We start from the raw sequence: 26,010 nt of genomic DNA, 5'->3' as shown, positions 1-26,010 counted from the left end.
TTTCAAGGAAGATCCCAGGATCATTTGCTTGGCGCTCAGGCACTCAGTAAAAGGCACGGGATTTAAGAAATTGTTTTCATGACTGCTGTGAGTAAGACAGTCAGTGAAAGAGGAGAACTTTCTCAGAATGACAAAGAAAGGAGGTGTTAGGAAGAGGTGGAAGAACTTTAATCTCGCAGCCAAATGGCTTTTCTGGCGAAGGTTTTAATCCGGACAGGGAAAGTCTAATTAATATTCAGAAGAACCTTCTCCAAAGGAAGACGGTCAACCTGGACGGAATGCTAAACTAGGCTGAGGAAACCTGGAACCAGGACAGCTATGCTAATAGGTTGGATCCTGCGCAGTGAGGGGAGGGCAGCAGGGTCAGGGACTGCCTTTCAAGAGCGGTGGGTTACGTAAGGAGACTCTCAGAGGGAGCAAGTAGATTCCCCAGACCCAAACCGCGGCTTGGAGCAAAATGCAAGTGTGCTATAATCAAGCACGTACGTGCATGGGCACACCCACCCACAACACAGAGATACACAGCATTTCTAAATGAATAAATAAAATTGTAGAGTTGGAGAGGACCCAAAGAGTCATCTAGTCCAGTGCAGGAATCACAGCTAAATAAATACATAAGATTTTGTGTTGCACAGGAGCCCAGGGTGGCAACAATAGCGTAATAAAACAATGCCATTAAAACACACTAAAAACAGTTATGAACATCTAAAAACGTCAAAGGAAGAGTACAATGCCCTGGCAGCAAGGAATTTTGAAGTTGCCAGGAACAGTATCTTTCAGCCATCCATTGTCTGGGTGACTGGGAAGGTTTAAAAATTCCTTGTGTGTGTTAAGAATGAAGGGGTGAGATGCACCTCTCACAGAAGGGAAACAGCCACTGAGGAAACGTTGCCATGGCTCTGTGCCAACCAGGCAGGACCTAACAGTGCCACCAGCAGGGTAATTTTCACAGGTCAGGGTGTTTAGTTTACATTTCCTCAACTTCCAGGTCAGCAGCTGTGCCGCTCTCCTGTTGCAGCAAAGTGTCAAGGAGCCTTGTTCTACTCAGAAGCCCACACAGCCACCCAGCTGTTCGTATTTAAGATGTCACAAGACACTTTGTTGCCTGTACCCGTTACTTCAGTAACCCTTTCTGCCACATTATTGAAAAGCAGGCCAGGAATACTGTTTCTGCTGACTTGATGGGACTGAAACAATCAATGTGAGCTGCTTTCGACCACTTGGCGAGTCAACTGAACACAGACACACCCTTCTTAAATTTCGCAATCCTGTTTTATTGGGAATGCATGCAAAAGATACTGTAGAAAGGGTGTGTCATCTACTGTCAGATCTTTGCTTTTGTTGTGACTTACACGGTCTTTCTTTCTGAAGAAATCTCCCAGAGAGAAAGCGCTATAAATTGTCATTGTGATGATGACTTTAATCATTTATTTTATTGCTTGGGTTTTATTGCTTCCTTTTGTTTTATTTTTGTTTGTTGTTTTAACTGATTCTACCTTCTATTTATGATGATTGATATACATAATATTTTCAATATTGGCATGTGTGAATGTCTGATCTGTTGAGATATATCAGTTCCGTTTTTGCACCAGAGTACCCCAAAACCACTTATAGAGATTGATGGAGGCATCTAGTTTTGAGAGATATTTTTGGCCTTTGGCCATAAGCAACAAATGTTTCACCCAATTCATGCAACTTTCTTAGGATTCCTTGTTTACTTCCACATTTGTGTGTGTATGGAGGGGGGGGGGAATCCACCATGTGGACCATAATATATGGATATGGGGCACCCACATCCCATGTAACATTCATGGCAGTTGTGTAGTCTGGGAGCACCTACTGGGAGGATCTCTGAAGTGGCAACAGAATCTTCAACCCAGGTCAACGTTTGGTGTCGGCCTCGGCCACAGTGCTCCTTAGGTGCTGTGGTGGGGGGTCAACCCCACAGCTGAAATCCCCTCCATATCCTGCTTTCACTTCTGGGCTAAGAACAGGGTCCCAAACAGAATCGCCCAAGGGGCCAGGTTTGGCTCAAGACAGCTAGCTGCTGATCCCTAACTTAGGTTATAAACAGAAGCAAGGATGGGGAGGGGCAGAAATCCCAAGCCCGAAATGAGCAGATGTATGAGGCTTCGTCTCCATCTGCTGGCCCTAGAATGAAAACCAGTCCCCTGGGCTTACACAGGAATCTTTGAAGAGGAACATTGGGAATTCACTAGCCAAGCTTTTTTCCTTTTTTTTGTTTTTCACGCTGGAAAATTTCTCAAGGCAAGGGAATTCTCTGCCATCTAAGAGAATGTCTGCGGGAGAGCTTTTCACTTTCCCTGCTCTTGTTGATGTGAGTGAAATCATATGAATGAAAGTGAACCGGGAGGGGGAACACTAAAATGCCATTAGCTGATAGTTGGTGCTTTGTGGAGCCCCCTTTCCCAAGATCCAGCTGTTGCCTGATCATCGCACCTATGCATGGCGCTCCATGAGACTCGACAATAATCAATGCTGGCAGAGCTTGCTCAGGGCTCTGTGCCCCTGCTTTCAGCTCAGACAACATCTTACCCTGACCCACACCCATATGAATGGCATCAGGTGGGAGGGCAAGAGGTTCCTCAAAACTGTCACAGAAGAAGAGTGCATAGTTAAACTATGGAGGCAGTGATGGTCACCAAGTGAGATGGCTTTAAAAAAGCATTAGACAAATCCATGGAGGAGAGGGCTATCGATGGCTACTAGCCATGACGGCTATGCTCTTCCTCCATAGCTGGAGGCAGCAGGCTTCTGAACGTCAGCTGCTGGAAACCACAGGGCTCACAACCTTGCTGGTTTCCCACAGGCATTTGTATGGGCCACTGTGAGGATAGGATGCTGGACTAGATGGGCCATTGGCCTGATCCAGCATTCTATTATTACGTTCTTATGAGAGTCCCAAGGGGAAGATGGAGAGGCCTGCAGATGCAGTTGTTAGACCATCCAAAGAGCTGCTACGCTTAACCCATTTGCAGGCCATGATAGGATGGGGAAATGCGGCAAAAATGAACTAAAGCAACACACACACACACACAAAACAAAACACTGCAGACATGCCGTCAGCAACCTTGGCAACACTACAACCGCCCACCAATCTTAGGCTGAACCCCCCCCCCCAGACAATACAGGAGGAGCAACACAGTTACCGCCATTGCTCTGCCAACAGCAGTCCTGAGCAGAGAGCAAACCAAAGCTGCTCTAAACTGTAGTATTTCCTGTATGCCTGTAAAACTCAAACCATGGTTTGGAGTCTGCACCGTGGTTAGTGTAAACTGTGGTTTGCCATGATGTCTGAACTGAGCCTTCATCTTCATTTGCCCACTCACTGAAAGAGGTACTAGAGAGGGCTGATCTTAATAACAGGATGTGATAAATGAATGAACTTCCCAGTGTCTTAAAATGCGGCAACCATGTTCTCCTCGGTGCGCCAGGCTGGGGGGGCGGGCGGGTGAAGAAATAGGCAAACCCAGTAGCTGTGTACCCTCGATGCTAAAGAAAAGCCTTTTTGTTCTTAACAACTTTGAGAAATTCAGCCACAAATCGTTCAAGAGCCGTTCATTCATGTGAAAACACGAGCCCTGTAGCCCTGCCAAAGTGGAGGAGAACTGAGGTGATCCGCTCCAGAATTCCTAGTCACGCAAGTACACCCATTTAGCCTTGGTGGCACCGTTAATCTATGACACACGCAGTGTGTTTCGGGGCATGCTCTTATGCTGGGGGGGAAAAAGAGAATCTATAGTTTCCAGTAGGATAGAAGTGCCATTTCACTCTCGCAACTCAGTGAACAACTGCAGCTTCCCTCAAAACGCACAAGATGCAATACGAAGGAGAATTAAAATCTCCCTAGCCAGGAGTGGCGTCCATCATGTTGGGTGCTTTTAAAGCACTTTAGCCAACTCTCTGATCTAGGTTAAAGCAAGGGAACGTGATTGGCAGCTGCCCTCTTCTCCTGGACTCCTGTGGAAAAACACTCTTGGATAATGTGCTTATGAAGGATTATAATGCTATTTTTCAAATAGGACCACTCTCTCCTCGTAACCTTCTTTTTCATTTCTTGCTTTGATCTTTTCTCTTTACCGTTGTTATTGCTTGTTGTATATTAGAAAACAGGAACAATTACATTAAAACCGCAACTATCTACTGTAATCAACCTTCAGAGGCTTAAACATGATGTTAACCCATATCTTCCTTCAAAAAAAGCATCCAAATGTGATCCAGGCAGGCATCTCTTGTAGGATGCTGCACCTCATGCCTGCAGTGTTATTTTAGCTTTATTGCACTTTTCAAATGACATCACTGGCATAAAAATGCCAGTCTGTATCCCCCCTCCCCCATTTAATCCAGATTTACCCTTTCCAGGGGAAATCAGATAGATAAATAAATAAAAACCTGTTCCCAATGACCCATTTGCAATATTTGAACAACCCCCATGTACAACATTAATCCTGTCTGGAAGCACCCTCGGGATCCTGCAACATCTTAAAGGAAATGTCTTTATTGTGGCCACCTTCCCAAACTGGTGCCCTCAGGATGCTTCAGACTACAGCTCCTGACATATGAAGAGCTGCCACTTCTGGGTGGGGGTTGTAGTGTGAGCTTGCAGGGGGGGGGCACACTAATGTCTTCTTGTACTTCCCAAAGCATCCTGAGATGGGAAAGAAATTTGACGCATTTCGCATTTCAAGGAGAAACTACATAGCCCATGCTTTCCGAAACAATCCATGGACTGAAACGCAACCTCCATCCTTTCAAATCTGCACATCTCCAAATTTCTCAGTTGCACTTCTCTGGCCAAGTCATGCGCACAAGAATGTGCATGTCTGAATCAAGTGTGCAGAGAAAATGAATGTCACTTCGTCTGTTTATGTTTGAAGAAACTCTGATCAGGGATGAGAAATCAATGCCTACCCCACATATTGTTGGGCTACAACTCTCACCAGTCCTAGCAGGTAGTGAGAGGGCCACAGGGTTCCCGCTCCTGGGCTTTTCTCAAAATGAATTCAAGGTGGCTTTACAATAATAAAATGTAGAATCATAAGGTGGATCTATACACAGGGGGTGGGAGGAACATTATAAATAAGTCAGAAATTAGATCATTATAACAAAATAAAAAAACCCTACAGAAAAACGCATATAAAAAGTTCCTGCTCTCTGGTGCCATCTGGTGTTGCATGTTTATAGCGCATTCAAATCATTGTTTTTTTTACTAATGTAGCTGAGTCCATAGAGTTGGAAGGATCACAAGGGTCATCTAGTCCAACCGACTCTTTTGCCCAACTTAGGGCTTGAATCCACAAACCTGAGATTAAGAGTGCCATGCTTTAGCAACTGAGCTATCATGTCACACGCACACCAGTTTTATACATCAACTCTCTCTCTCTCTCTCTCTCTCTCTCTCTCTCTCTCTCTGTTGAACAGCATTAACACATTCAGCCAAGAACCCTAGCAAATAGAAAGAGCAGTGATACCTGAAGATCTAATGAGAGCAGCATTAACGTAACACAAGAAAGAGAAAAATGCTCGGATAATAACCTCCTTTTGAACAGCTGCATTTTAACCAAGCATGTCAAAGTATCAAGACTTGGCATATCTCACCTGGAACAGCATTCCACAAGGGTGGCCACTTTAACAGGGCCGAAAGAGAAATCGCATCACCATAAAATTTGTGCACTCTATTTTATAGGTATAGATGCAAATTACCACCATTTTTTTTTTTAAAGGAACACATTCTGTTTTGTCATGGGGGGCTGAGGAGACTGGCCTGGGGGCCCTGCGTCAGTGTCTGCTCAGTCCACTCTCCAGGTGGCAACTTCCTGCCTGTCTCCCTTGAACTATTTCACAGGCCAATCTCATTGTTCCTTCCATTTCCCAGAACTGGATAGGGATGCAACTGCATGCAAAAGTCAGCATTCTTTTGGGATAGGGTTTGATGGTGTGCAGTTCCCATATATATGGGCCACGTGCTAAGAGGTGGCAGTGAACAAACGGAAATGAAACAGAGCCTGCCAGCTACATGGGAGCCGCACCTAAGTTGCAAGGCATAAATATACAGCAATATTTCATAGTAGACAAGAATGGCCTGTATGATGGGTGTCGAGTTAATACGAACCAGCTTTACCAAACCCTCCAGTGTCCCTATTTTCCAGAGACATCCCTGATTTAGAGAAGCCGTCCTGGTTTCTGATTTGATTCCAGAATGTCCCGCTTCTCCTTAGGACATCCCTGTTTTCATTGGAGAAATGTTGGAGGGTATGGTATGGAGTTATCCGAACCATCAAGCCATCTGAAGGCAATCCTGTATAGGGAAGTTTTTTTTTTTAAAAAAAAAGTTTAATGTTTTCTTATGTTTTTATATATGTTGGAAGCTGCCCAGAGAGACTGGGGCAGCCCAGTCAGACGTGTGGGGTATAAACAGTAAAATTATCATTTATGGAATGGGACGTCCCTATTTTCATCGGAGAAATGTTGGAGGGTATGCTTTACTCTTAAGGTTGGGATCATTTTGAAACAATGGCAGTAACGGAAACAGGCACCCAACTCTGCCGCAAGCGAAGAAAGGGTCCGTCCTCTAGTTTCGAATGGATGTCCTTTTTCTGGCAATGCCTTATGGGAAAGCAAAGGGCAGCCATTCGAAACTAGAGGACGAAAGAGGACACATCTAGTCTAATTTGCATGCATAGATGTAAATGGAGAAGTAATTGCTCTAATTTAAACAGAAATACAATACATTTCACTGTAAATGGGGGAGGATGGTGACCAGGGCGAGCTGGGAGCCTGCTCAGTCTGTGGTCCAAATTTGTTGAGGGACAATTTCAAGGGTCTCTCACCTGCCTCCAGAAACCAACCTTGAACCAAGCCACTCTTCCAAGAGAGGAGGCCTCCTTCAGCTGAGGCCGAGGCCTGCTTTGTTGGGCACGATATCCCACTGGCTTCGGTGTGCCCAGGACCGCAGCCTTGGGCTGGGAATGGATTGTGCCCATAGTTCAACCCCAGGCTCATTAAATTTGATGAGGGCACCCAGGTTTACTCTGAGGGCCGAGTGGCCGAAACAAAACAAACTTTACATAAGCCCATCTTTGCTTTGCTACCGAGCATTGAACTAAGCAGGCCCCGGTTCAGCGCCCAGGGGTCTAATTGAGAAAGGATAATTCCCTGTGCCTTACGTAACATGCCATGTCCTCTTGGCGGCAACAAGGACTGGCGATGAGCAAATGGAGGAGCCACCCTGAAATCCAAACAGGAGAATTTGGTCTTTTCAGGGTCAATGTGGATGGAGCATATGCTTTGCATGCAAAAGGTTCGACCCCCAGCAGCATGTCCAGCTAGACCTGGGAGAGACACCCTGCCTGAAACCCAGGGGGCGGGGCGGGGGCTGCTGCCAGTCAGAGCACACAATACTAATCTAGATAGACCAAGAGTCTGACTCAGTATAAGGCATCTTCCTATCTCCTGTCTTCCAAACTTTGGGGTGCTGAGGGGCATGGTGGAAAGTGTTGAATGGTGGCATATTATGTAATCCCACAGCTGAGGGGGGAGCACTGATGCAGTGGGGAGCCCACCAGGACTGGAATTGGCCTGTAGGATGGGTTGAAGGAAGTCCAGCAAAACAGAACATAGTTTTACTGGGTCAAAACAGTGGAGCAGATTCTCTCTGACTCCAACTCTTACATTCCTCACACAAGTTCTTTGCAGGAGCAAAACATGGGAGAAGAGAGGGTGGTTTTTTTTGCTTGCGTTTTTTTTCTGTTTTGTTTTTTTGCTTGAGCTATAATTCCAGCATTCCTCCTGGATTTTACTGGGGTAGGAATTTCTAATCGCATTATGTTATGACCAAACTTTAAAGATTTTTAAAAATTGGTTTTAAGATTTATTTATTTTTAATACAAAAACGTTATTCTTTAAACTGCCACTGAGTTGTAAAGAAGTTATTTGGCTGCAGGGCAGAAATGCATTTTCTTTATTAAAACACACACACACACACACACACACACACCCCTACAACTGAGCCTTTAATGATTTTGCTGATGTGATTTTTATGTAGAAGTTTTCTGAAAACAAAAGCTTGGAAAGGGGGTATGAGAAATCCGCGTATTCCCCTCCCCCACCTCCGCAATCCTACAAGGCATCACCTCATGGGTCAGGCTGATCAACTTGTTGCCCCTGCTGAGGATTATAATGAAATGTATCGGAACTGAAGAACCTGGAACCCCAGATATAGAGGACAGAGGCGTCTTTTCCATAGGGCTTAGTGGTTCGTTGCACCAGGGCACTGGCCTCTCAGGGGCGCCCCAGCGAGCGGGGGGAACTGTGCGGCTTTGCCATCGGCCTCCCCTTTCCCTGCGCCTGCCAGCTGGCCATCACCCACTCACTCCAAGCCCTACGAAAAATATCATCACCATTATTATTATTATTATTATTACTACTACTACTACTACTAGTAGTAGTACTGCCCTCCACCCATAGATATCAGGGCAGCTCACAGCCTGAAACTACGGTACTAAGCACATGCTAAAAACTAGGACAAAGGCAAACCAAACCAAGCCAGCAACCTTCCTTCTCCCTTATTTGTGAAACAAGCCTGTTAATTGCCTATCCAACTAAAAAAAAAGGCACTGAAGATTTTTGAGATCAATGCAAGCTAAAAAGCATTGCAGGGGGTTGGGCTAGATGACCTGCAGGTCCCTTCCAATTCCACGTTTTTCTGAAAAACACACACGCACCACCCAACTATGGTCCCTCTGCTGTCCTCTCTCCCCAGAAAGTGTGCCTTGTCTTGCTACCTGTGGATTTTGGTCTCTCATCAGCCCCCTCCCCCCAATCTATTCATATTCCTTTCTCCCTAATCTCCAATATTACATTTTCCTCTGGTTGAGACTTAAAAGAGAAAGCCCTAATTCCCAACTGTGTTTCTTGCTGCAGTCCTACTGTCTTCTCAGAAGTAAGGTCCTATTAGATTCAGCAGGGCTTACTCTCAGGTAAGTGCAGTTAGGGCTGCAGCCTTTGTGACCCAAGTATTGGGTCCTTTTTGGGTTCAGGATATGTCACTGCTTTACACCCACCCCACCCCACCCCCCACAATATTTGAAAATGTCAACTTTGTGCTGAAAACACAAATTGGCCGGGAACTTCATTGTCTGTGTCTTTATTAATTTATTTAAAGAACAACAAACTGGTGATTGCTTTAAGTTTTTGATATGTGGTGATTTGAATCATGAGGATGAATTAGAAGAACTGCTGAGTCTTGAATGAGTCTTGCTTTGGAATTGAGGACTTCATTGGATTTTCTTCTGCCTTTTCATTTTATTCTCATTTGTTCTAAGCCAGGGCTTGTTAGAGACAATGTGTAAGCATGGTGTCAGCTCTCTAAAAAAAAAAGGTCAACAACTTTGGGGTCACCCCCCCATAAAAGGTTTCTGGGAAACCGTGTGTGTGTGTGTGTGTGTGTGTGTGTGTGTGTGTGCCCCGAAGGGATCTTCGCACCACAGCTCCAAATATGCTTAAGACGGCTCTGATAGAGGAACAAAACTACTCCAGGCTCAGTATCTTTCAGGTGGGGGCTGATGGAGAGCACAGGGGCCCACTGACCACATTACCGTGAGCCTCAGTGCCACAACCTACCTAGCCTTTGACTGCCTTTGGGTTGGACCAATGCTGTGTGTGCTGAGGGAAGGAAGCTGAGAGTCAGGGAGCGAGGAGCTCTTTCTCCAAGGTGAGGGGGCCAGGTGAACTGCAGTGCAACGTTAGAAAGAGGCAGAAGGTTAATATTTTTTTAAATGGTGAAAGGAGAATAGAAAGGAACGCGCTAAAACAGGGAAGCTGTTCTGGGAGGAAATGCAAGTAAAAGGAAGGATTAAAGAAACTGGCAATTGCGGGAGGAGTTAGAAGTTTGCTGTGAACTGGAGAAGAAATTACAAGAGATGAGGAAAAGAAAAAAAGTTTGACAAGCCTGGAAGAGGAGGGGAAAGCAATCAAAGTAAAAGCCCCCTGTGTTCAGAGCCTCTAGATCAGCAAATCCCTCCTATAATGGGGAGAAGAGTCAACATTCTTTCAGAGCTAATGCCTGTACAGTGGTACCTCGAGTTACATACGCTTCAGGTTACATACACTTCAGGTTACAGACTCCACTAACCCAGAAATAGTACCTTGGGTTAAGAACTTTGCTTCAGGATGAGAACAGAAATCATGCTCCGGTGGCACGGCAGCAGCAGGAGGCCCCATTAGCTAAAGTGGTGCTTCAGGTTAAGAACAGTTTCAGGTTAAGAATGGACCTCTGGAACAAATTAAGTACTTAACCCAAGGTACCACTGTATTGGAACTGAGGAGAGATGAAGAAGGAGCCCCTTGTGAGAAGGAAAATGAGGTGGCAGAGAATTTAGCAGTGGTACGGAAAAGGCACCCACTAGATCTGCTTGCCAAGCAGAGGATCTCTTAGCAGTGAAAAGATGCACAACTCCCTTGCCTTAAGTGACCTGTGGTCTGTGCTTTGCTTACAAAGGGAAGATGCACCTTCCTGAGCGAGGCGAGTCCCAGAATTCCTTGCAAGAATCCCAGCAAGCACTAGGTCACTGGCTCCCAAAATCAGTGGCACCACCCCCTGGGGGCACAGGGAGCAGCCGAGTGGCAAATCACCATCAGACTTCAAAAAGCTGGTATCGCTGGATCAAGTTCCTCAGTTTCGTTGAATTACTCAAACTAAAGAGTTTTAAATGGATTTGGAACAAATGTGCAATTATTCGTTATTGTTTTGAATTAATTGTGTCTTTATGTTCCTTATTGGGTCATGCAAACCATTCTTGTGAATAATGCTTTTTTTAAAATATGAGGTAGGTGGCCCAGGGAGTTTGTGGAACGGGGAGGACAGGGCCCCCCCAAAGTTTGAGAACTATTGCACTAGGTGGTCTCCTAGCAGAGCATAATTTACCTTCTGCCTGACCTTGTTGTACCCATTTATTTCAACAAGGCCCAGGAACTATGGCTGTCTTTGGCAGCTGGACATCCTATTCAGTGTTCCGTTCCATGCTTGTCTGTTCTGATTTTTTCCTCCCTTCAGACAAAACTTTTTCCCAGTCCTCTGCCTTTCTTCCCTTCCTGACATCCTGCTCCTTCTGTCTTGCCAGTGTGAGGTGATGCGGCTTGCATTTCATTAGGTGAAATCGAAGCCTCGCACAGCCAGACGGAGGAGAATCTCCTCGCCACACTCTGGGGTGTTATGCAAGGGAGCTCAATCGGCAAAAGCAAATCTGCGCAGCGGGAGAAGGAATCTGGGCTCAAACAAACAAACAAACAAACAATACCAGCAGAGGCCCCCCCCTCCAGATCTGGTGTCATGTGTCTGCCAAGAAGAGTCCCCTGGACTCACTGAGGGAGAATGACTTGCCCAAAGGCCCTCCGAAAGCTGGAGCTGACCCCGAAGACTTCACAAATGAAATGAGGGGCAGCCCTCTTCACCCCGACTCTCAGGCCAACCATCACATCCAAGAGGTTTATTGATGGCTACTAGCCACAATGGTTCACAGAAGAAGGCAGAAATGCTTCTGTATACCCCTTGCTGGAAACCCCAGAAGAAAAGAGGGCTTTTGTGCTAGAATCCTGCTTGCTGTCTTCCCAGAAGAGGCATATGGTTGGGCCACTGTGAGAACAGGATGCTGGACCAGATGGGCCATTGATCTGATTGACCAGTGGGCTCTTCTTATTGTTGTTCCTACATTCTTAGCCACTCACTCAGCACTGCAAAAGGTTCTTTCTCTGCCTGATGAATGTTAAAACTCATTATGGTGTATTGTAGCAGAGGAAATTGCTTGCAAAAAGGTATACATTGGTCAAAGCTGTGTACAAAAAGATGTCTATCATGATACAACCCCCAATTGTCCCTATTTTCCACGGACAGTCCCAGATTTACAAAGTCATCCTGGTTTCTGATTTGATCCCAGAATGTCCCCCTTTTCCTTAGAATGTCCCTATTTTCATCAGAGAAATGTTGGAGGGTATGGAGTTACCGTATTTTTTGCACCATAACACTCACTTTTTTCCTCCTAGAAAGTAAGGGGAAATGTCTGTGTGTGTTATGGAGGGAATGCCTACGGGTGGCATGCCTACGGATTTTCCTCCTCTAAAAACTACGTGCGTGTTATGGTCAGGTGCGTGTTATAGAGCGAAAAATACGGTATACGCCCGCCGCCCCCCCCAAGCCAAGGAGATAGGTAACTATACACTAGAACCTTTAGAAGACATCTGAAAGCAGTCATGTATAGGGGAGTTTTTTTAAATGTTTAATGTTTTTATATAGGCTGGCAACCCATTCAGATGGGTCGGGTAAAAATAATAAAATTATTTATTATAAGTATTAGTATTATGAAATAGGCCACAGGAGTCAGCAAACTTTCTCTGCAGGGGGCCGCTCCACTGTCCCTCAGACTTTGTGGGGGGCCGGACCATATTGGGGGGGGGTGAACGAATTCCTATGCCACACAAATAACCCAGAGATGCATTTTAAATAAAAGCACACATTCTACTCATGTAAAAACACCAGGCAGGTCCCACCAATAACCCAGAGATGCATTTTAAATACAGTGGTACCTCGGGTTACATATGCTTCAGGTTACATACGCTTCAGGTTACAGACTCCACTAACCCAGAAATAGTGCTTCAGTTTAGAACTTTGCTTCAGGATAAGAACAGAAATTGTGCTTCAGCGGCGTGGCAGCAGCAGGAGGCCCCGTTAGCTAAAGTGGTGCTTCAGGTTAAGAACAGTTTCAGGTTAAGAACGGACCTCCGGAACGAATTAAGTACTTAACCCGAGGTACCACTGTAAAAGGACACATTCCACTCATGTAAAAACACGCTGATTCCTGGACCGTCTGTGGGCCAGATTTAGAAGGTGACTGGGCCAGATCTGACCCCCGGGCCTTAGTTTGCCTACCCATGGAATAGGGTGTCCCTATTTTCATTGGAGAGATATTGGAGGGTATGCAGTCCTGTTCCAAAACATGGTGGCGGCTTTTATGTAAGAGTAAGGAAGAAATCTTTCAGGCTAATAGCTGTGCAGACTCAACAGCAAAGCTGATCTCTCCCCACAGGGTTCCCCGCATTTTTGAACCTTTTGCAGTATTTTCCTGTGCAATATTAATGTGTTGCTAAGGTAGCGAGTTCCTTTCGCAGCAAAGCGCAGCACTGAAACCTCTTGGAACTTGCGAGCTCTTGGCAAAGCTGCCCCAACTGCGAATGCACATATTTAATTATAGAAAGCATATTGAAACTAGTGGCATCTCACAGTTTCATTCCCCTTTTAAAATTTGCTGGGCATGATCCAGCCAAAGCAAAGCACTTGTAACTCCCATTGATGTCAGTGGAAAAGCTTTAAGCAGGGGTTTCATCCCCCATTGAAATGAATGAGGCCCAAAAGATAATGGAGGTGATCCCAGAGTCTGTCCACTGAAAGCATGAGACAGCCAAGCTCAGCCAGTATGAGCCTGGCTATGGCCTGGATAGCAGACTTGTCTCAAAAACGCACTGAGTTCTCTAAAGAAAAGGCAGGATAGAAATGAAATAAACCAGCAGTTCTTAACTTTATCTTGATCGTGCCCACTCTTTTAAATTTGGCAGCTACCTGTTCTGATCCCAATACATTTCATGCAATGAAATCACAGCATTCATTAAGAAGCTTCTTACTTCCTACTCTCGTTTCCTGAATTCCCATGAGCATCATAACAAGGATTCTGCAAGAAGGAAAGCTGAATCCTGTATAATTTATGTGTGTTTCCACCCTAATTTTTCATGCCGTTCAGTGGCTCATTTCAGACATCATATCAAACAATGGTTTGTACTAGCCACAGTTTAGAACCCAAACCATGGCTTGAGTTTCCAAACGGAGGCAAACCATGGTTTCGAGCCCCTTGTCTGCTTTCAGTTTTCATCTGTCCGGCATTCCCATCTTCAGGTGCAGAGAAATGGTTGTAACTGTGGTTTGTCAATTTAAGCATCATGCCGACAAGTGGCTAGCGCAAACCACAAGGTCTAAACCTTCTTCATGCAATGGTTTTCAATTCTGGTTTCATGGCCAAAGCAAACTGTTACCTGTCAATGAAGACTGCACACTAAACGACAGCTAAACCTTCCTTAATCAAGGTTTGGTGTGAGGTCCAAAATTGAGTCAGAGAGCTGGAAGATTTGAGCTCTGAGTTTAGATGGAAAGGAGATCCACAAATGCCCAGTTGCTTCCTTAGAATCCTGTTCAGGGTCATTGATTTTGTTGCTTGCTGCAGGGAAATTAGTTTCTGGAGTGCTCTGCCTTGCTAGTATATCAGTAAATCAAATATTACAAGACACCTCCAGTTGTGATACCTCCAGATGAAGGAAAGGAGAAGGCATTTTCTACCTCACTGCCTATTCACTGCAGGCAGCACTGCTTCCATTCTGACACAGTTTGCCTTCCACACAAAAAAATGTGTTACTCGCTGTCTGCTGTGGCAAAATTATGTAACTGACGCAGTTTATTACATATATGATGTTAGCTGCATCATCATTAAATGTGTCTACCCCATGCCTCTTATTACAAAGGAAACACAATGCAAATAGGAAAGAAACGCACTCTGAAATGTATTGTTTGCAAATGAACAGAAACAACAGCCACATTTGCTGGATTGATTTCCACCCAGGACACTTGGTATAAGTGCCCTGCTTTGCCAGGTTAAGAGTGAGGAGGAACATCCTACTATGTCGAAACCAGGGATCAAGGTTGTTGCTCCCTTGCAAGCCACATTCCGTCAGCTGGCAACAAACATTTACTCAAGGTTGGCCAGCAATTGTGGCCTGTGAGGAAGAAACAAACCACAGTCCCTGGGTTTGATTCAATGGGAAGCCAAGGCACAATGGTTGGTCTATCCCACTCGCGCCAAAGGAAGAGCAAAGCAGGCGCCATCTGGCAGCAGGGGCTAGCTTGCTGCTTCTTTACAAGAAATCACAATTTGCCGGAAAGTCTGGCTTCCTGTTACCTGTGAATGCAGCCAGTGAGGGCTTCCGCACTGCTTCAAGGGAAACCTGGAGTTTTTAAGAAATGCAATTCTGCAGCTAAAACCGCATTCAACAAGTTTTCTGTGCTCCCAGGAAACACACAGCCCTGCCTCCTTCCTCAGCCAGCAGTGAGCCTTATGCAATAATCTGGCCTTGTCTTGAACTTCTGGCGTATATGGATTTCACCCTAGGAAATTTGCAGGAGCAAACAATGTACAACTATTATATTGTAACCAAGCACATGGACCCGATAAGCCCTCAATTCCTGAAAACACCCATGGATGTTGCAGTATCTATGTGGTGACAATTTGTATTCCAGAGGAGAGGAGGCCAGAAAATAACACTTGCAAGGGCAGCCATGATGGGTAACAACAGTTTAGCAGCTCAGATTGCACATTGCACCCAGAAAAGTTTGGTCCCAAATCTCAAGGTTTAGAAATTGTGAACATTTGTAACATAAAATCGTGATCTAAAGGGCTAGCCTTCACCTCTTAATTTCCTAGCACAAGCAAAGCAGCCTTTGCACCAGTTTTTGTCTGCTTGACTTGTTTTGTTGTTTACATCTTATATCTGGCGCGCATGTACATACATGCAAGGAGATTGAAGCGACCTTCAGATATAATAGCAAACCATGCATGGGCAACTTTGCATAGAGGTCATGTCCCACTCAGGAACAGCTACGGGCAGGATTCCTGCTTTGCGGGGGGTTGGACTAGATGACCCTCGGGGTCCCTTCCAACTCTACAGTTCTATGATTCTATGACTCTTTCAGATTTGCCGTTCCCTCCCTTCATTGCTTCTCCCTTGCATCACATGTAAGGGGTTGGAATGAGAAACATTCGCAGTTAGCATCCGAGCACAGCAAACAATGGTTTGCTAAGGCTGCTGCATGCCTTTAAACTAGGACCACAAACTAGGACCAGAGGGTGTGAGTATCAAACTGGTCCTTTTCATGCTAATTTGTTAGTCTTCAAGGCAAAGGCCACACCGGCTTCATTCAGACGTAACAACAAACCATGGTTGCGAGACAGGCAAGTGCAAACCATAGTTTGCCTGTTTGGATAAGGGGAGGAGGCAGGCAGGTGGACATGAGCCTCAGACTCATGTCCACCTGTGTTAAAACTAGGGTGTGGTCCGACTGCAGCAAATATATTATATTTTCCCATCTTTCCTAACCATGGCAATTTATTTATTTATCTGTTGCATTTAAATCCTTCCATTTCCTCCAAGGTGTTCATGATGGCGTATATTGTCCTCCTCCTCATTTAATCTCCACAATAACCCTGCCAGGTAGGTTAGGTTAGGCTGAGAGGCAGTGACTGGCCCCTGAGGTCACACCAAGGTCTTCACAACTGTGGAGAGATTTGAACCCTGGTCTCCTGGGTTCAACACTCTAACCACCACACCACATTTGCATTCAGCGTTAGAACGGGGCCCCAAGTGTATGCACTCCCTTTCATTTCAGCATCTATAAAGGAGAATATTGCCCTGTGTTGCCTCTTACTCCTTTCCTGAATCCTGAATGGGCACGTGAGATTGAAGCACAGAACATGGTCCTGAATGTGTATACTGACTTTGACCCGATGTCTCAGTGCTCGAGGCAGGGAGCACGCTAGGTTGTATTTGTGTTTTCTGCCCAGCCCCAACTTGAAAAGGAGTTGCAGGGATCAAGCTGGTGTTTGAACTTGAAAGGCAATGCAGTATAGTGGTTAGAGCATTGGGCAAGGACCAGGTGAAGACTAGGGTTCAAATCTCCCCACAAGTGCCCTTTGGCTAGTCATTCTTTCTCAGCCTAACCTACTGCACAGGGTTACTGGCATGTACTATGGAGAGGGGCCACTTTGAGCTCCTTGGTGGATTATAAAAGCAATTATTAAGTAAAAGTAATGGCATGTAAATAAATAAATAAATTGTGGTCTTATCCTCTCAACAAGAGCAGCAAATTTCTTTCCAGTTTCTCAGAGCTATCATGCTATGAATAATTTACAAGCCTAATCTACCTCGCGGGGTTGTTTTGGGGATTAAAGGAGGAAGGGGATAACCATACATTCCTTGGGGAAAAATGTGGTGCATACAGTGGTACCTCGGGTTACATACGCTTCAGGTTACATACGCTTCAGGTTACAGACTCCGCTAACCCAGAAATAGTGCTTCAGGTTAAGAACTTTGCTTCAGGATGAGAACAGAAATCGTGCTCCAGTGGCACAGCGACAGCGGGAGGCCCCATTAGCTAAAGTGGTGCTTCAGGTTAAGAACAGTTTCAGGTTAAGTACGGACCTCTGGAACGAATTAAGTACTTAACCTGAGGTACCACTGTATATGCAATGAATAAATAAAAGTAATAAATGAGCAGAATGCAAAGCAACCAAGTTATCCCGAAGGCGTCACTTATAAAAGGTCAGAACTGACCAGTGAAAAGGTCAGCTCATTGATTAGTTGTCCATTCAATATTGATGCGTATTTTCATTATTGGATTCTATAGACAAAACATTAGGACGTACTGTAATCTTTTCATCACGTGTTTAATATTCTTGTACTATTTAAGCACAACACACAAACATGGCTATGGACGTTTGTTGGAATGGCTGTCACTCAGTGACAGAGCACCTGCTATTCACCTAAATTCAATTCCCAATAGCAGTATCACCAGGCGGGGCTGGGAGACAGTTCCCTGCTGAGACCCTGGAGAGCCATTGCTGACAGTCAGTGTAATAATAATAATAATAATAATAATAATAATAATAATAATAATAATAATTTATACCCCACCCATCTGGCTGAGTTTCCCCAGCCACTCTGGGCGGCTCCCAATTGAGTGTTAAAAACAATACAGCTAGATGGACCAATGGTCTGATTTAGTGTAAGGCATCTTCCTACGTTTCATGCTCTACCCCCAAGAAAGAAAAATATAGAGACGCTTTCACCACACAAGAAAAGGGACTTCAAAACAGCTTCGTCTCCATTAAAAGTCATGGATGTTGGATGTGGAAGACATGTTAAGAGGTTGCTGTACACAAAGCAAAACAACTTTGAATATGGAATCAAGTATGGAATCAAAAGCAGGGGAAAGCAAGCTATGGCCAACATCTGCCAATCTAGTGCTGTCCCATCAGCCCCAGCCATCAATAAAATTGCAAAGTGGAACCCGATCCGTACAGAGCAGGGGGGAGAGGAGCGCAGGGGCCTGTACGACAAAGAATTCTGAAAAGCGGGGGAAGCCAGTCACTTGGAGAGAGCCCCATGTACATACCACAGGGTTTGGCTCATGCTTGGTTGGAAGTAGGGACTGCTCTCACAATCCCTATGAACATCCACAGAAAAAGCGAAAAGAACTCATGCTCTGTCGCGTACAGGCAAATTGCGGTGTGCCAGCAGACCAGCATCACTAACTAGGCTTGGCGGGAGTGTGTGTGTCTTTAAACCATGGTTTGTGATAATGATGGTTTAGCTTAATGTCATAAAAACAGAAGAAGAGCCCACTGGGTTGTGCTCATGGCCAGTCTCCTGTTCTCGCAGTGGGAAACCAGCAAGCGAGATTCGAGCACAAACGGCCTCTCCCCTCCTGTGATTTCCAGCAACCGAATCTCCCCAACACTCAGCTTCATTAGATGTGCAAATTGGCAAACCAAAATTATGGTGGTTGTTTCCCCTCCAAGAGGCTTGCCTGTGTCAGAGGAACGAAATTGCTGAGCGGATGGGGAATCAAAGGAGACAAGAAACTCTCAAGTCATGGCTTGCTTGGGTTCTAAACTACGGTTAGAGCAAACTATGGTTTAGTGTGATATATGAACCGAGTCGATCTGAGCTAGATTTTCACTGCACTGCACAAGTGATGGCAAGTTCACACAGCTGTAAGCTGTCCTACAAAAATGCTCTTGAAAGTCATCTAGATCGTTACACTGTTTGTTGTCGATGTTTTCTTTTATGAACAAACTTTTTTAAAAATGCAAAAATCCATATCTCATTGGTTCCCTTTTTTGAAAAAAAAAAAAAAGGAAACAGTCTTAAAATGAAGGGGTGGGTATGTCAGTATTATTACTGTATTCCCATTTTGCTGTGTTTCTGGAGAGGGAGGTGAAACTGAGAGATTCTGGCATGCACTGAGTCACCTCCTAAGTCCATATTTGAGGCACAATTTAGCTCAGAGCCTTGCTGGGCTACACAGCTTATGCTTGTAACCACTATGCTCTGTCGAGCTCTCAAGAAAAAACACCTCTGTCAGAAAAGATGCCTGGCTTCCCTGCGACAGAAAGGTAACAAATTGTGCTCTTATTTATTCCTTCAGTTGCCTCCATTAAATAGTAAGCTAGGAAGCAGGGTTCATCGGATTGCCCTCCCTCTTTTCTGACGTGCCTGATAATAATATTGTTATTCGAATCAAAGCATTGTAGTGTTGGAAGGGACCTCGAGGGTCATCTAGTCCAACCCCCTGCAATCCAGGAATGAAAAACAAAAGCATCTGTGGCAGGCAGCCATCTTTATTAATCATAATACTAATATCACACACATCTCCACACATCACCTTGGGTTGCCCTCGGTTTCCCCCATGCAAAATATCTCCATACCCTGACACAGTGGTGTTAACTATAGTTTGTATGAACAACAAAAAAGGGGGTCATAATTAATATTCCCAGGACTGAATGCCATTGTGTCCCACAAAGAGGAAGAGGAAAGTGACATGGGCAGGTCAACCTGTTCCTTGCCATCAGAAACCACTTCATTCTTCCCCTGAATATGTTGGTGGCTACTCCTTTCGCCCTCCCTCCCCTTGGTTTTGTACCCAGGATGAGGGTCTTTGATGTTGGACGAAGATCAGCTGTGGCAGGAAGGCACATGGATGGACAAGAAAAATGGTTTTCTGTGTCCTCCGGGGACTCAATTAGGAAAATGGTGATGTATGTTGGTTTGTTTTCCCCCTTTCCCCTTGCCAGGAAACTCTTAATTAGAGCTCCTTGTTCTTTTCCTTTCTGTGTGGCTCATTTTGGGACCTCAGAGGTGAGCTGCTAGTCAGGAAGGTTTTCGCGAGGGTGTCTTTCAAGGCAGCAGCGCTAGCTCCTTGGTGGGGCACATACTTCATCAGTGAAAAGTCCCGGGTTCAATCCCTGGCTTCTGCCATTACCTCCTCCCCTGCCCTTATAGGGGGTGGTGGTGGTGTCAGGTAGCAAGAGATAGGAAAGACTCTCCCCCTGCATTTCAGTTCAAACTTCTCAGCACAGACACATTCTGGTCTGCAGTTTTGACTGACGTACCCATTTTTGCAAGCAACACCCCCTCTTAGACTGCATCTTTCTAATTTATTTTCACAGTCTGACTGTGTTTTGGTTCTCATGTGGGTTTCCTAGATATGCTATTCAAAGCAAACTGAATCAAAATCTCTGCCCCATCCCTACCTCTGCTAGAAACCCTGGGAAGCTCCTGTCACTCAAAGAGATGGCAGTGATGGTGATGATTACTATTCCTGATAGGCCACAGTCCTGTTGTTAATTTCCCTCCCTCGGATGATGCAGAAGCCCTGCTTTCCCTAAGCTGCTGCTTAAAAGCTTTTGGTCCTAATGGGAGCAAAAAAGGACGTTTTAAGAAAAAGGACGTTTTAAGGATGAGAGGATATACTAAAGACTCGGAGACTCGGCATACCCTGAACCACATCCAGCCACAGCTCAGCCTATGCAGTCCACAACAGTCGACAATTCAGTTGTCAACCCATGTGAAGCAATCACATGACCCAGATCACACTCTCCTGGGTCTGCATGTTACAGGTAGGGTTCCCAAATGACCAAGGTCTGGACTATTCCTGGGTCTCTTCTGCTTTTAAGAGTATGGTATATCATCACCAGTGGATAATCTGAGAAATGAGACACTGGAACTTCTCACAGCACAGAGGGAGACACCAGCTTACTCCAGATGTTTTGTGGCATGTGAATGAACATTGTGTTTACACAACTCTCCCTTACACTCTCTGACATCTTTCCTTCCCAGTGTGTGGTGAACCATACCGTGCCACATATGATCTGGAAAAACTATGGTCTGCAGAAAACATGAGTTTCCCCACAAACCATGCAATGTCTGCTTTCGATGTATCAGAAAACAGAGCTTTTGCTGCTGACACAAGCCCTATGAGGGTTCAATTCAGAACACACCCACAGAACATATGCATCCTCAAAGAGCGGGAAGGTATTGCCACAACAGAGAGCAAAATGGGCCAACTTGCATGAAATTTCCATATACTCTGGAGCAGGGCCTTTTCAGTGGCAGCACCCCAGTTGTGCAGCTCCCTTGCCTTGGAGGCACAAGAGGCCACAGCACTGATAGGCTTCCAGCACACAGCAAAGACTCCTTTGGTCTCCTGAACTTTTAGAGGACACATTTGGTTTAAATTCTACTTCCCCCCGCCTTAGGCTCTGACCGAGCAGGAACGGTAGGCCCACCTTAATCTAGTATCACCCATCACTTTGCAAATTCCTTTCCAAACCAGCAGTTAAGCTATACCCACCCTGGCAGCTTAAAACACAGCAAAGTCCTTTTCCCTCCCCCTGCCCTGCACTTCAAGTCTCCTTTGCGCACCAGAGAATTTTCCTTCGATGCACATTACCTGACTCCTTTCCCTATGCCTGCAACAACCCCCACAAACTCCTATTCAAGGAAGCCATCATCCGCACATGCTCAACAACTGTCCAAACTGTGCGCACCTCAGCTTAACCACAGTGTGTGTTTTCAAATTGGACAGAAGCTGGTTTGAGGGGAAACAAATCCATCAGGAGTATTCCTCAAGAAATTACAGATTGTCTATGGATTGTGGCTAGCACCCATGGGCCTTCAGCTTCATGCAGCAGCGGTGGGAGTGTACTGGAGCCAGAGCAATGGTCCTGCATGCAAGTCTATATGGTTGGGGCATATATCCAGGGACGCCTGGGAAGACTCTTTGCCCAAAACGCCAAAGAGCTGCTGCCAGCCAGTGTAGACAATACTGCACTAGATGGACCAACGGTCTTGACTCAGTGTAAGGCAGCTTCCTATCCCCCCCCCCCTTCCTCAGAAAGAGCCCTATGAGGCAGCTTGGGCTGAGAGAGAGTGACTGGCCCTCAATGTCACCCAGTGAGCTTTGTGGCTTAGCAGGGCTCTGAGCATGGGTCTCCCCAGTCCTAATGCACGACTCTTCTCTGTCCTTGTTGCAAGTTCAGGAGACCATTGCAAGGAGGCCATTGCAAGGAGTTTGGGATCAGAGGGTGGGGGGCTTGCTCCCTTCTCCACTCTCTGGGCCCAAACCCAGTTTCATCTTGTTTCATCTTGGATGCAGCTGCTCCTGGGTTGAAAACAAACCCACGCAGACTGATCCCCGTCCAGTCTTTGGCCACAGGTGGGAAGGACCAAGCTCAATGGTTGAATTATGGAATCATAGCATTGTAGAGATGGAAGGGACCCTGAGGATCATCTAGTCCAATGGCCTGAAATTCAGGAATCACAACTTCTGCATCCCTGACTGATGGCCACCAGAACTCTATTCAAAAACCTACAACGAAGGAGTCCGTTCCACTGTTAAACAGCTTTTACTATCAGAAAGTTCTCCTTAAGGTTTTGTTGCGATCTCCTTTCTCATCGTTTGAATCCATTCATGGTCCTCCCCTCTGGAGCAGCAGAGAACAAGCTTGCTGCATCTTCCATGTGACAGCCCTTTGGATATTTGAAGACAGCTATCATGCCAACCTCTCTGCCTCTTCTTTTCCAGGCTAAATCTATCCCACATCTTCAACTGTCGCTCATAAGGCTTGGTTTCCAGACCCTTTTATCCTTTGCTCAGCAGGAAGAAGGTCCCTGGCCAGTGATGGGAAAGAGAAAAGCCCATGACTGAGACCCCGGAAAGTCACTGCCAGTCAGAGTGGACAATACTGTGCTGGAATCTTGTTAAAACAGAAGGGGGTCAAACCATCGCAAGAGGCAGGCATCCCCAAACTTGGCCCTCCAGATGTTTTGGGACTACAATTCCCATCATCCCTGACCACTGGTCCTGGTAGCTAGGGATGATGGGAGTTGTAGTCCCAAAAACATCTGGAGGGCCGAGTTTGGGGAGGCCTGGCAAGAGGTGTTGAAATTTTGGGAGGCTAGATAGTTGCAATGGAACAGTCTCGGGGGTGGGGAGGCACATTTTTATTTTTTATTATTATTACTTTGTTAAAATAAAAATAAAAATAATATTCATGAGGGGGGGAAATCTGTACTGGAATCTGACTTGAGACAAAGCTGCTTCCGATGTCTGATGTTTGGCTTTGGACCTGAGCTTGCAGCTGGCTGAGAAGACTCACCAGAGAGCCTGGCGTGGTGCCCTCAGAGCCCTTTGGACTGGGTCTCTCCTGGATCCCAGCACCTAGTGGATGAAGAATTGAGGGGGGCCAGGGAGGAAAGAGGGGGGATGGACCTCTCTCTTCCTCATCCCATTCCTCAAAAGCCCCCACTTGCAAAGGAGCCAGCTCCTAGGAGACGAGGTCCCTTCTGCTTCCCACAATATAATATTTGAGGGGGCCAGGTGTCCCCCAAAGTTGATAGGCATTGTCATTCAAATGGGGTTTATGTGTGCTGCATCTTGTGATCGATTATGTGGGGCAGGTCATTCGGACACTTACCTGCCCCCCCTATTTTATCCAAGTTAGCACCCCCACCCACTTCTCCAGTAGTATTGAATTATATTAAAATTGTGAGATTTGAATAGATTTAAAATTATAAGCTGTGGTGTTTTGTTTTTAAATCTGTTTTGATGCATATATTAGAAGAGACGCCAGTTTGGGATCCTGGTGTATTTCTTGAAGTCCTGTCCTATCTTTTGGATGTGGTAGAGGGAGGCATCTCAACAAAAGCAGTTGGATTTTCCTTCCTCTGGGACACCAAAGTTCCCACAACGGCCAGCATCCCTCAGGACCAAACCACAGGTTAAAGAAAATGCAAAAATTCAGGATTATTTTTATATTTAAAAAAGCAAATAGCTGGAGGCGTGTGGTAATTAATAGGATCAGGGCATACATAGAAGGAGGATTTAACCCTTTTCTTCCCTGCTGTGGTCCTGGGCTTGCGGGGGGGGGGGAGGGCAATATATACTGAATGTGGCGTTTGCTTTTGGGATGGGATGGGGGATTTCTTCTTAATGCAGGTGGACCAGTGATGCACATTAGTAGGGCACACTTGCTCACAGGTGATAAAAGTGCACAGGACAATGCACTTGGACACTTGGACACTTTCAGAACCGGATCTTCAAAGAGGCAGTGTGGCATAATAGTTAGAGTGTCAGACTTACTAAAGCCAAGGAGACACGGGCTCAAATCACAAAGAAGCTCACTCTTCCAAACTCAGCCTGAAGTCTTCTCCCTCCCTTTCAAACCATCCAGAAAGGGCTGATGTGAGGACAGCATGGGGGGCGGCACAGAAACAGCAACGAGGATCCCCCCCCCCGAGCTTTTGGGAAGCTAAGCCGGACAAAAACCACAATCCATACGGACGGCAAAGAGACGATTCACACATGCCCACCAACAACCTGGTAGGCTACAGGTGCCACCGGCGTTTGCCGCGAAGCAGGTGCCCGGGATCTGCGGAAGCGTGGCACTGCCACCGACGTTACTCCAGGAAGCTCGGATCCGGTCCCCATTCCCACCCCACAACGCAGGAGAAAGCCAAGGGCAGGAGAGCACCCGATCCCTGCTTTGCAGGGCGCGATCCTCCGACTCCCCCCCCCCAGCCAAACCCCCACTTTTTGAGCCAAGATAGATCTCAAGGTGGGGGGCAGAGTCTTGAGGAGCCCCCGTCCCTCCCGCACAGACTTTCCTCGGAGTTTCTGCCCGACGCCCCCTTCCCCGGGAGGCGACCCCCTCCCTCCCTCCCTCTCTCTCTCCCCCCCCCCAACTCTGACCTATGATGATGGCACAGGCGCTGACCAGCCCGATCTCCTTCTTGAGCGCGACCTTCTCGGCGGCGCCGGCGGGGCTGCTCGGGGGGGCGGCGCCCTCCGCCCGGCTGCCGCTCCCTCCGCCGCCGCCCTGCTGGGGGGTCTTCCCGGGGGGCTGCGGCTGCTCCTGCCGGGCGGGAGGGGCCGGCTGCTGCTGCTGCGCCGCGATGCTCTTGCGGAGGCTCCGCTGCTGGTTCTCCCCGGCCATCGCCTCGCCTCCCCCGCCGCCGCCGCCGCCGCCGGAGCCCTCCGCTCTGCTCTGCCGCCCAGCTGCGGGGGAGGGGGCAACGGGGAGCGGGAGGGAGGGAGGCGCATGCGCCGTGCGAGGAAAGGAGCCCGCGGCGCCCGAGGTGGCTCAGCCCGGGGATGGCGGGGGGGCGGGGGAGGTCGTGTTGTTTGTAACCCACCCACCCCCTCCGATTTCCAAGTCTGCGCGTCCAGTGAGAAAGAGAGAGAAAAGGATAGACGCGTGTAGACACATTCACACGCACACGCGGACCATGCAGGCGCATCTGCGTGCAGAGACGCTTTTTTTGGGGGGGGGGTGTACGAGCAGCAGGGGCAGGCGAAGGAGGTGGGGCGGGGGGGCGCTCGGCTCCGCTTGGATCCCCTCCCTCCACCGGCCTCGGCATCCCTCGCCAGCCCGGGATCAGCCAGGCAAAGGGTTCCTAGGGAAGCCCCGCCAGGCGCTGCTGGACTCTGGCTCCCCTCAGCTCCAACCATTGGTCCTGCTGGCCTTGGGCTGTAAGGAAGTTGGACTGGACTCGTGCCCCTTGGGCTTTTCCCTTGGCGGGGGTCACTTTCTATGTGTGGCGAGGGGGGGGGAAGAGGGACTCTGTTTGCCCTGGGGGTGTGCTTGGTTTCTCCTTTGCTGGTCCACCTGCAGCCCCAGGAACCTCCAGAAGGGTGTTGCTTCCACGGGCATTAGGGGCATGTAGATTTTAATGAGCTAAATCGAGTGGAAGATTATGAGTCGGGAGAAAGGTGTAGGAACTTGACAATTTATCTTTCGGTTGCTATTTTGTTAATATTGTTGCATAGATTATAAATGC

The 26,010-nt window shown here is 46.8% G+C and overlaps 1 protein-coding gene across 1 annotated transcript in view; it reads right to left on the bottom strand.

The window, feature by feature from the left end:
* Positions 1–25,191, bottom strand: part of SLC7A10 (solute carrier family 7 member 10) — a 47,945-nt gene extending 22,754 nt beyond the window's left edge. Inside the window, 1 exon segment of the mRNA XM_081871066.1 lies at positions 24,923–25,191. Within this exon segment, the coding sequence (XP_081727192.1) occupies positions 24,923–25,166 (244 nt within the window). The 5' untranslated portion in view covers positions 25,167–25,191.
* Positions 25,192–26,010: the final 819 nt, after the last annotated feature.

This window comes from Podarcis erhardii (assembly GCF_964252035.2).
Source record: "Podarcis erhardii genome assembly, chromosome: 7".
Lineage (NCBI taxonomy): Eukaryota > Metazoa > Chordata > Lepidosauria > Squamata > Lacertidae > Podarcis > Podarcis erhardii.
This window is presented reverse-complemented; position numbering and strand designations above follow the sequence as displayed.